This window comes from Mirounga leonina, unplaced genomic scaffold (assembly GCF_011800145.1).
Source record: "Mirounga leonina isolate KUSES-001 unplaced genomic scaffold, KU_Mleo_1.0 Mir_129, whole genome shotgun sequence".
NCBI classification, from domain to species: Eukaryota; Metazoa; Chordata; class Mammalia; order Carnivora; family Phocidae; genus Mirounga; species Mirounga leonina.
The window spans coordinates 25691886-25703832 of record NW_023270323.1 but is presented as its reverse complement, the minus strand read 5'-3'; the positions used below and the strand labels follow the sequence as shown (position 1 = coordinate 25703832).

At 35.6% G+C, this 11947-nt stretch overlaps 1 protein-coding gene across 1 annotated transcript; it reads left to right on the top strand.

Annotated features, from left to right (window-relative positions):
* The first annotated feature begins 1027 nt into the window (after window positions 1-1027).
* Window positions 1028-9756, top strand: ODAM (odontogenic, ameloblast associated). Its single transcript, XM_035004865.1, has 11 exons — window positions 1028-1091; window positions 1177-1218; window positions 2009-2056; window positions 2613-2846; window positions 3718-3765; window positions 5597-5701; window positions 6587-6634; window positions 7454-7525; window positions 7949-8110; window positions 8342-8397; window positions 9370-9756. The coding sequence occupies exons 1-10, from the start codon at window positions 1041-1043 to the stop codon at window positions 8369-8371; spliced, it is 840 nt and encodes a 279-aa protein (XP_034860756.1). The 5' UTR covers window positions 1028-1040; the 3' UTR covers window positions 8372-8397; window positions 9370-9756.
* The last annotated feature ends 2191 nt before the right edge of the window (window positions 9757-11947 follow it).

Here is an 11947-nt window from a genome sequence, read left to right as displayed (position 1 = left end):
AAGCCAGGAATAATCACAGGGAAACAGAGGATAATTTAATGACATTACTAAAACAGTGGGAATCCCTACACTACCTGGATGATTAGGAAAAGGGTTATTAGCTAAGCCATTGTCTGAAACCCACTGAGTCACTGGTCCCTTTGAAAAATGATTGGTCATTCTTTTCTAAAGATGGGTTTTTAAATTTAAGAGAAGCTTCAAGCAGCAGAGCTGAAAGATAAAAAGAACACAGATCTTGCATGGGTTTAGATTTCTCTTCTTAGGCAAAGGATTGAGGTAAGATATCAAAATCTTTGCTTTCATAATTTTAAGAGCCCAAATCAGTCAACTCGGAAGGTTAAACTACCAGGGTCCCCTCAATGCTTATACAGATCAGTAATTTGAATTAGGGCAGGAGTTTTTACACCTGGAGGACAAGAGCTAATATGCTTCCACAGGTTGCATTATAAATCAATATTACAGTTTCATTTCATAATCTCTTTCCTTAAATTAGAAAAATATTGACTCAGTTGCTCAGTTTTAATATATTTTATGTTATTAGACTTTTAAATGGACTTGTATCTGTTATCGGACTATTGTCAGATCTTTATTGTAGTATTTTTACTACTACGTTAAATAGACATTAAAACTGTTTTCATAATAAAGACCTAGTTCATTGACCCCAGTCATGGGCCACCCATGATCAGAAGGACCCATTCCCTGATGTACAGAACAGCGCAAGTGATGAGGCCATCTTGCTCATTAACTCATTCAACTACATCACGTGCCACCAAATGAATCATTTGGTCAAGCTAAAAGGGCAAGCAAACAATTCTGGTTTTTGTAAACAGCTGCTCTGAGAAAAAGAATTATTTCTGTTATAAATATTTATAAATCTACCTTTTTTATTTTAAATCCTAATATATAAGTAAATACTATAGAATTCACCCAACTACTCTTCTGATTGAACAATACCAACCACTTATTGTTATGATTTTTACGATAGAGGGTCTATTTAAAGCTCAATTTCACACCTTATTTTCTAGATATTTCATCTGAAAATGAAAACCATAATTCTTCTTGGGCTACTGGGAGCCACAATGTCAGCCCCAGTAAGTGATTTCATGGTACCTCTAAAATCATCCTGTGAAACTGTAACAAATCTTTCTTTGACCATTTCTGGGTTTTATTTTTTAGCTTATCCCACAGCACCTGATGTCTGCAAGCAACAGCAATGAGGTTAGTTTAAATACATACAACAAGCTCTCCATTTTTTTTTTTTTTTAGGGAAACCCAGGGGAGAAGAGATAAAAACCTTCATTTTCTAGCTCGCACTTTCTCAAATAAACAAATCTTAAAAAGGAGGGGGGAAAGGCACCTGGGTGGTTCAGTCAATAAAGCCTCCTACTCTTGACTTTGGCTCAGGTCAAGATCTCAGGGTCTTGAGATCTAGTGCCCCTCTAGTGCCCACAATCAGCAGAAAGTCTGCTTGAGATTCTCTCTCCCTCTCTCTCCCCCTGTCCACCATGCTCTCTCACTCTTTCTCTGAAATAAATAAATAAATCTTTTTAAAAAGCCTTAATTAATTTATCCTGCATTCCTATCCACTAGCTCTTATATCCGAATGCATTTCCAATGTTCATGTTTATTTGGTATACCAGGTTTTTTCCAGAATATTATTTTGCTCCCTTGTGTGACTGTAAATTCTTTAAAGGCAGAGACAGTATCTCATATATCTTTTTATTTTAATAGCACCCAATATGGGTGTACACAGGTGTTTAAGAGCATAAAAATGACTGACTAAACCACTGGAATGGGCTGAAGTTGTGCAATCTCAGACCCAGCAGGGGAGAGGTCGTTAAATCCCATTCTCTAATCACTGTAATTTAGTACAAGCTTAGTGAGAAAACACCCCTAGCAGGAAACTGATTGGTCAGCCCTGGCTTGTTCTATATTTGTAGTAAATCTTGTTCTTGATAGTTTTAGCATCTGTACTCATCTTGTTTTCATATTATCTTTCCTTTTCTAGTTACTTCTGAGTCTTAATAATGCTCAACTTCAGCCCCTACAGCTTCAGGTACCTCAATAATTATTTTAAGAATATTTTTTGACTGCTTAGTTCTTATAGTACTTTGTAGAGAAAAAAATGTTTACTGATTTCATTTCTGAAATCTCAATTTTTAAGGTTACGAATTTGTCCGATATATTCTAACGACCATTTATTTGAAGACAAAAGTAAACGTTGCAATCTGATTAACATTTACTTATTGAAAACTTGGTAAGTGCCAGGCACAAATTCTCACAACTGTGAGATAAATTAACTACTTACACAAAGTCATACTCAACTGTTAAAAAAAAAAAAAAAAAGGACTTAAAACCAGTCTGGCAACTGCAGAAACCATACTCTTTATCCATCTCATTCTGCCCCATATTTTTTATGGCCATTGGGAAGTTGGCATTCTTCATGCTATTTGCACAGCTCATAATGTGCTAAGATGCCATCCTTTTTTATAATGCAGCAATGGAATTACAGAAATTGTCTACATTTTGCCTTTTTCTTGCTTAGGACTGATTTTAAATTCTTTTCAAAATGAAAGAGAAATGCTTCCTTTCTTCCTTTTGTGTCCTTCCAGGGCCCATTTAATTCATGGATCCCTCCTTTCTCTGGGATCCTGCAACAGCAGCAGCAAGCTCAAATTCCGGGGCTCTCTCAGTTCTCTTTACCAGCTCTTGACCGGTTTGCTGGGCTGTTCCCCAATCAGGTACCTTTCCCAGGACGGGTCAGTTTTGCCCAAGGAACCCAGGTGGGACAGCTGGACGCCTCACAGCCTCAAACACCACCGCAGACCCAGCAGGGCCCTAATCACGTAAGTCGGGCCTCTCCTATCCTGTTGTTCTGAGGAGAGAGAACACACGCTGAATGTGAAAATGAGTAAGAATCAGCTTTAAAAGAAGACAGCAGTTACTGAGAAAGACTTCTTTCTCATAATTTGCTCTACCATCACTGGAAATACTTCCTTTTCTGATTTCTAACATGAAAAATACCATTTAAATCAGCTCTTCTATCACAGCCACAAGTCAAGAGTATTAAAAACATGTCCGAGAAAAGATAATTAGGGAAATTTCATCTTTAAAGAAGAAACAATTTGCATTAATGATATACATATAATACATGACCTTTGTTGTCATAGAAGTCTTTTTTTTTTTTAAAGATTTTATTTATTTATTTGACAGAGAGAGAGATAGCGAGAGCAGGAACACAAGCAGGGGGAGTGGGAGTGGGAGAGGGAGAAGCAGGCTTCCTGCCAAGCAGGGAGCCCGATGTGGGACTCAATCCCAGGACCCTGGGATCATGACCTGAGCCAAAGGCAGACGCTTAACGACTGAGCCACCCAGGTGCCCGTCATAGAAGTCTTTAATACAAATTATAAATGCATATGGCTAGGTCTAGGAAAAACAGCTCTGGAATTTTATGTTAAAAAGTCAAATATAACTGGGGTGCCTGGGTGGCTCAGCCGGTTAAGCATCCAACTCTTGATTTTAGCTCAGGTCATGATCTCAGAGTCGTGAGATCCAGCCCCATGTGGGGCTCTGTGCTGGGCGTGGAGCCAGCTTAAGATTCTCTCTTCCCCTTTTCCTCTGCCCCTCCCCACTGCCTGCACTAACTCTCTCTCTCTCTCTCTCTCTCTCTAAAAAAAAAAAAAGTCAAGTATAACTTTTTTATACCTTTTTTGGCAGGTTATGCCCTATGTGTTCTCCTTCAAAATGCCTCAAGAGCAAGCTCAGGTAAATGAGTAGAATACCATCCCTCCTACAGACAGATGGCTAACTATACTCTCTATCTAATGCTTTCTTTTATACTTGTAGCTGACTCCTATAGCAGGGCTATGAACACTAATAGAATTATCACTGTCTAGTACCACTGTTACTGGGCTGGCATCAGTTTGTTAATGTTAGGCTCACTTAATAACGCCTGAAGAAAGGACAGCTAAGGAGAGTCCCCAGAACCCCTGAGTTTCCAGGGCATTACTGTATTGGGAATAAAAGAGCTCCATAAGCTGTAGGTCTTGGTCCCTCTGCATGATGTTTGTACTGGCATTTGGAAACTCAAGAGAAATACCATGGGCTGACTTTGCCTAACCCTAAATTTTGTTTCAGAGGGAGATGCATTAAACAGATAAAATATAATATGATGTACAGATAAGAAACACTTGCCACATTATTTGGCAGTCAGGGCATTCTGCTCAAACTATTACCAGGATATTTTCAATTTAATTACCTATTACAATCAAATGGTGGTGATTTCCATTAAACCTTAAAAAAATGAATACCAACTAGTATTATCATTAGAGTAATATGGAAAACCCTCTCAAGATTAGTTTCACCTAATTAACTTTTAATAGACTAGGTTCAAAGAAATAGGGACATGGATAAATTATTCACTAGCAAAGTACTGACCATTTCATAAAACGTTATACCACTTGGCTCTCATGTGATCATAATTATGTAATTTTTGTCCCACGCTCATTATAAAATAAAAGTTACTTCTAGACATTACCTCATTCTATGCCAGAGCCTTTAGAGAGGTAGATACATGGTAAGTGGGATTACTTCATTTTAAGGATCAGGGAACTAAGTCTTAATGAGATTAAATTCCCAACCTTAATGAAAGTAAATAGCTGAGTTGGAATATAATTCTTCATCTTTCCTTAACCACTAAACCAATGGTTCTCCACCCTGGCTTTGCATTAGAATCTCTGGTGGTAATTTGGAAAATTACAAATGCCTGGACCCTACCCACACCTAATGAATTAAGACCTGATGAGTAGATCCCAAATAAGATTATCTACTAAAATGCTCAAAAGGTGATTTTTAATTCTTAGCCAGAAATAAGAACCATTGCAAAAAATGTACTTCTCAAACTATAGTTGTTTTTTTAAAACTTATGTTTAATATAGTCTCTTATTTAATTATGCAAGGACACAAAACATACTAAATTCTATGTATGTACTAGGATCCCCATTTTCTATAAACACATATGCATGTATAGACACACACAGGCATAAATGGAAGCCAATACATGATAATGTGGGTGGTAAAGTTGCAGGTGATTTTATTTGTTCCTTGTCTATTTCTGGATTTTCCAAATACTCTAAAAAGGCTTATGGGTTATCTTTAAAAAAATGGCAATTAGTAAAGGCAACACATTCTTGAGAATTCATTCATTATCACAGAACTTCTAATACCATTCCTGCAGAATAATGATTCTTAAAAAACATAGGGAAAATATCCGGTAAGTCAGACATGACTTCTTAGATATTCACAAAGTAAACTGTACATAAAGTTTGTATATAAAGTATACAGTTTGTATAAAAAGTCCACGGTGCCCTTTCTTAAAAGCCTACTATTTTACTACTACTTCTTTCATGTGTTTGGTCAAGCAACCTTGAAACAAAGTCCAGTATCATGTGCAATATGAGTTATTTCTAAAGTTTGAGAAGGGCTGCTTCACACATTATTTTGTTCATAAAGTTACTAGATATAAACTGAAGATCTTTTTTAAAAGGCCTCTGCTGATGTAAAGGAAGCTCTTACATACTTCTCTGTTTACAAATAGATGCTTCAGTACTATCCAGTCTACATGCTCCTACCCTGGGAACAATCTCAACAAATAGCCACACAATCACCTCCACAAACAGGACAGCAGCAATTTGAGGAGCAGGTACTACTGTTTGACTTTAGTCTGACTAGTTCCATCTGAGACTAGAGGAGATATGGTAAATCTTCAGAGGAGAGAATATCTGAGTATATTTACTGCAAAAGCTCAAAAGCCTGAACTGGTGGTCACAAAAAGATACAGTGCGTTCCAAACAATGAATCATGGAATACTACATCAAAAACTAATGATGTAATGTATGGTGATTAACATAATAAAATAAAATTTTAAAAAAAGATACAGTGCATTCTCCTAACATATCACTAATTTGGAAATGCCCAAAGGCTGGATTTTAAAAGAATGAAGTCAGTGAGTGGACTTCGATAAAATCAGAGGCCAAAAGATGAATCATCTTGGAAAATTTTTTTTCTGACTTTTAAAAAGCTACGAGCATCCTTCTTGTCACGTTTACATGTGGTTATTATTAAGGAAAAAAAAAATAGCTTCCATGATGGAAGGCACCTATGATCACTAGATAACGTTAATATTGAGTTTTGTGGACCTACAGTACATTTTTAGAATTCTAATGTAATTTCAGGTGGCCCATATATAATTAGATTTCTTTTAGTTAGAATGGGGAAAAAATTTAATAGTTTATCACCACTCTAAAACTAAATTAGAGAAAACTGAAAATTATGCTTTAAGTGACTGGTAGTAGTAATTCTAATTAAGTTGTGTTAGTTTAAAGAGAAAAGAATTTTAACCTAGAAATCATATGGTATTAAAAAGATGCTTCGTAATTTAACAATAATTTTTACCACCTAGATCATATGAACTTTCAAAAAAGCATTTAATATAATATAAATATACATAGTTTTAAGTAACAATTTATTACAAAATTATGACAAAATCATCACAGCAAATCTAACCCATTTTTCAAAAATCTGACAGATGCCATTCTATACTCAATTTGGATATATTCCAGTACAAGCAGAACCTGTAAGTAATGCATACATTTCATTGAAAAAAAAAAAAAAACCTAACTTTTGAAACGACTTGCTTCAGAAATGTATTAAATCTATCAGCACCCTTCAGCCAAAAACCATTAGGAACACACCCATAGTTGAACAAAATTAGATTTATCTACTCATTGCAATGAGGGAAGACCCACATGGGGAACAGTGGGGTGTCTTAATAGGAAGATGACTGACTGTTCAAAGGGTCTGGGCATCTGTCAGGTGATTTTGAGGAGAGTTCAAGAAATAATGGTCCACTCTGAATTGGGTGTTCTCAAGAAGTGATGGGTAATTCTATGACTGGTAATTAAACAATTCTTACCTAGAAGATAAAGGCAAAGAAGAGTGAGGCAAAGGCTCTGAAATGGTAAAGAAGGAAGAGTTACTCAGATTATCCAGGATATAAGGATGCCTGGAATTTTTGTGGCTTGCATGGCAACCTTCTTTAGACAAGATTACACAGTGGTTTTGGTTTTTTTGTTTTTTGTTTTTTTGTGTTTTTTGTCTTATTTCATCGTGTTCAGACTTGACCTTGTCTGATGTCCGTATTCTGTAGGATTGTTAATGTTCAACAGAACACCAGGGCCTAGCAGCAAATGTCCGGTAAGCTCCTGACAACACAAGCAGAGTTGTGTGTCCTGTGTCAGGAGCTACTTTTCTCTTTTGCAAATCTAAATGATTATCTTTGTTTTTAAGAAACTAAAATTGAAGAATTTGGGAAGTGTGTAGCTGCCTTGGATGCAAAACCACATATTTTATAGATGAAAAATTTAGACTTTTTTTCATCTTTCCAATGTTACAGGTTATGCTGGGAGGACGGCAGCAATTAGCCTTAGATCCCCTCCTAGGCCCAGCTCTTGAAACTGCTGTGATGGTAAGATCCCTTACCACATTGTGCTCCCAGAGGTCAGCAACTGGGAGCCGACAGTTTCCTGCACTATTGTTCATATTAATGGACTTTACTATTATTTTTCCACCAACAATTATTATTCCTTCCACCTATAGTCTTTTGCCAGTCAAGATTCAATTTACTCAGTTCATCAAATATTTACTTCCCTATAACAGATAAACTCCTAGGGACACTCATTTAAAATCAGGTATTAAGAGACATCCACATTTGCTGGCATGTATTTATAGCCATTCTATGATAGATTATAATCTAAAAAACTAATAAAGTCCTTTACTTCTTAAATAAATTATTTACCTTGCATATCAATCCTGTTGCTTTATATTCTTCCCAATTTTGACCTTGTATTTGAACCTGTAATTGCTTTGTGTTCTTTCTAATTCTCTATAGCCAGCAGGAGGAGTGATACCATATCTACAAAAAGAAGTGATAAACTTTAAACATGCCAGTGGAGGAATTTTCATTCCTTCAACTTCACAAAAATCCAGTACTACAAATTCTTTTGCTCCTGCTATCGACCCAACTATTACCCCAGAGATGATGGAAAAGAAGGTAGAGTAATCAAAGATTTATTTTATGTAAGAAATTGTTATCTAATGGAAAATATAAAGTTAATGCTTAATTTATAAGACTCAGTCATAGAAATAATGAGAGACTTAATGATATAGTAAAATACATGGCCTTTACCTTAAATAGGCCAATAATTGATTACTAGTAATCAATTAGAATATAATTTAATTTTGATTTAATAAGCACTTCTTATGAATATCCTTTTCTCACTAGGCCAAGACTGATTACTTAAAGGAACCGTAAGATGTCCTAATCATTCAGAGTTTTTGGTAGGTATTTGCCAAAAGGCATGCATTAAGTACCGTGATACATCCTAAATAAAAGAGAAAAAAACAACATACTGTCAGGGGAACTCATGAAGAGGTCTTACCAAAATCAAACAAACAAAAAAAATTAGTGTTTATATAGTTCTATAAAGCTAATAGTAATTGTGGGACTTCAGCAACTTTTTAAAAATAAAAATAAATTTTGAGAACCATGTCTGCCTATGCCATAAATTTGGTATAAACTCTGAAAACACAAGTAGTAAATATACTAGGTCCATGTAAAAGATATTTTACAAACACAAAATAGAGTCAGTTCTCCTAAATAATCACTTTACTTTGCAAGCTAGAAGTTTTAACAATGTCAATACATCTGTATTAGACTGGAATGAAATAAAGTCTCAAAGTGATTTTAAAAAAATGTAAAAATCGCATGGAAATTTAAATCCATGACCTTCCTATCAAACATAACCTTAATTAATTACCTGTCCTAATGGGATTGGTCAGCTGTGAGGCTCATGGGTGTTTGTGATAGAAGGGCAGGCTGGGATGGCACCAAGAAGTAAAAAACACACACTAAAAAGCAAACAATTTGGCCTGAAGGGGAAAAAAAAGCCAAGGGTTTTTTGAAATCTCCTCCTTGCTGCCTATGAGTCTTTTCTGATTCCTACTTCTGTGAAAATGAATCCTAAGCATTCTTCACTTTAAAAAAAGTCTATAAAATATAACCAGAGTGAATAGTTTAGCACCTCTTCAGGAAAGTCTCTTTTATAACATGACATTTTGTACAATGCAAATCAATTCAGGTTATTTAATCAGAAATACTAAAGGATCTCAGTGTAGTATGACCTTCCTTCTATGTGAAAACAGTGCCAGAAGTAGTTTTCTAGTTTTTATTAAGCATTTTGGAAAATATCTAGGAAATGTTCCACAAAACAGTCTAATGGTATTAAAATGCACTCCTATCTTATTTTTCAGAGAAAAAGCTATGGCAGTGCCCCGGATATCATTTTAGGCTATTTGCTTCCTCACTGCTAATATCAGTTCTTCGAAATACACAAAATACTCTTCTCTTGAATTTATTTTTACTTATGAATAATATTATACTCTTTAAATAAGTCATAGAATCATATAATACAATCATATAATAAGTCCTGTTCTTTACAAAATTATGTTTCTTTTCAAATATCCTATCAATGCATAATCTAGAAAGTAGCAACAAGAATAAAGCTAATTATCACTGGACCAACTAGATCATTGCATTTCTTGTTTATTAAGGATAGCTTTGGAAAATGAGAATAAAGATACACTGTCATTGGATTTTTGAGTGTGGTGATGGTGACTAATGAACTAAAGTATGTACCTTGGACATATCATCTCATTATTACCCCCAGGCCCATTCAGCTAGACTCCTTCTGATGCACTTCCCCTCAGAATCAAAATATTTGGTGGCAGGTATCATGAAGAGCACGGTCCCAGTAAGACACAGCTACACAGAGAGATGGCTGTCCTCACCGAAAAGGTTAGATCCCTAGGAAGATGTATGCTGGTTTGAGGAGGCAGCATCCTGTAGAGAAAAGGGCATAGATTTAGGATTTCATCATATCTGGCTTTCAATGTGGTTTTGAGCCTTCAGCAAGTCACTTAACCTGAGTCTCGGGTGTAAAACAGAGATAACAACACCTTTTAGAACTTCTGAAGGGACTACATGAAGTAACATATAAGATACCTGGCCATACAAAGTACTCAGAAAATGGTAATTCCCCCCCTTTCACTTGTTACTATGGAGACTTCTTATTTTCTTAGCTTTGGAGCTACAGCTGAAATTCTGAGAAAACAGGAAAACTGACATGTAATATGCTTTATATATTTGTATGTAGATGTGAGTTGATGTGTGTGAGTGCATGCACACAGAAAGAAAATGAATACATGAATGTGTTAAGTGGTTTCAAACAAATCTGGTTAGTATTCTAGGCTTTAAAGTTGATCAAAATTCCTAGAATTATACCTTTTCCAGAATTTAGTAACATTATGACTCTAAAAACTGCTACTTACCCTGTGGAAGAGCAACCCAATAATCACATATTCTGTTTCATCTTATATTTTCTCCTTTTCCCCTAAGTTGGTGAATTGAATGAATGTAATTCTGGGTAACTGACTGACGTCTTACTTTGGACATGATACAGAGATTCATACATCAAGACGTCTGATGAAAGCAGTTATTCAGCACTTGAGAACATTGTGTCCCCAAATTCCAAGAGTTCACAAGGTCACTGAAAAAATTGCATGAGGTCATTGATGCTGAGTGTTTAGAAAACAGGCACACGCTCAACTTCTCTTCAAGGAGGAGGAGAAAGGGGGTGGTCAGAGACGAAAGAGGAGAGATGAGCACAATATAGCTACTCTGTTCAAGGGACGGTGAAGAGAAGCAGAACTCAGGGAAAACTACAAAACTCCAAGCATCAAACTAAAATCGAGTCAAGAGTTTGGCCATTATCAGAGGCACCTGGGTGGCTCAGTCGTTAAGCTTCTGCCTTTGGCTCAGGTCATGATCCCAAGGTCCTGGGTTCGAGCCCTGCATCGGGCTCCCTGCTCAGCAGGAAGCCTGCTTCTCCCTCTCCCACTCCCCCTGCTTGTGTTCCTTCTCTTGCTGTGTCTCTCTCTGTCAAATAAATAAATAAAATCTCTAAAAAAAAAAAGTTTGGCAATATCAGGGGCTACAATAATAAATACTGTGAAAAATATGAGGATTACATAAATACAACAGTAACAGGTAAAAGCATAAAATGGAGAAGTATTACATAAAATAATGCAATGTTAAACATTGTTACTCTGAGAATAAATATTTTGATAAAAACATTCATATTAAGCTAAGTATGCTGAAATTATTTATTCTAGGCAATATTACTAGGACCTTATTACTCTGAATAGCTTTAACAGATCCAATGTAGTGACTTAGCTTAAAAAATAAATTCTCTAATCTCTGACTGTTCAGGATCCAATCTGTTTCAGGAAGATGTTAAATCATGTTAAGGTATTCATGAGCAACAACTATGTTTGAAAACCTGAATACTATAATTGCTATCAATGAAATATATTACATTTCAAAGTACTTTATAAAAGAACTTTAAACTCTACCATTTTTGTTAGCAAAGTTAGGAAGACAAAAAAGTACACTTAATGGAAATATCACCAGAATACTAGCAAAAAACTATCTTTTGTTTGTTTTAATCCTAACATCCCAATTGCCCCATCCCAGGCCAATGAAAAAAGGTGAAGCAGAAAAAAGTAGCTCAACCAACTCATTATGTACTGATTTGAACAGAAAAAAAATCTACATAGAATAATTTCTCTAAAATAAGCTCTGCATAGATTTTATAATCCACAATGTTTTTTGTTTTGCTTTAAATGTTTCTTTTGGGGAGGGGACATCACACTTCTACTCAATTAAGAGAAACATTTTTACAGTCTTGAGGTCTTTTATATTTTTTACACTTACCATGACACAAATTCATGGGGAATGGGTTCCAGTGCTCCTCAAAACTTTCTTCAATGG

Excerpts from the sequence above, each read along its gene's own strand:
- ODAM (XM_035004865.1), top strand. The coding sequence starts at position 1,041 with ATGAAAACCATAATTCTTCTTGGGCTACTGGGAGCCACAATGTCAGCC. Across the intron at positions 7,526-7,948 it reads CTCTTGAAACTGCTGTGATG|CCAGCAGGAGGAGTGATACC; the intron begins GTAAGATCCCTT and ends AATTCTCTATAG. Across the intron at positions 8,111-8,341 it reads CAGAGATGATGGAAAAGAAG|GCCAAGACTGATTACTTAAA; the intron begins GTAGAGTAATCA and ends TTTTCTCACTAG.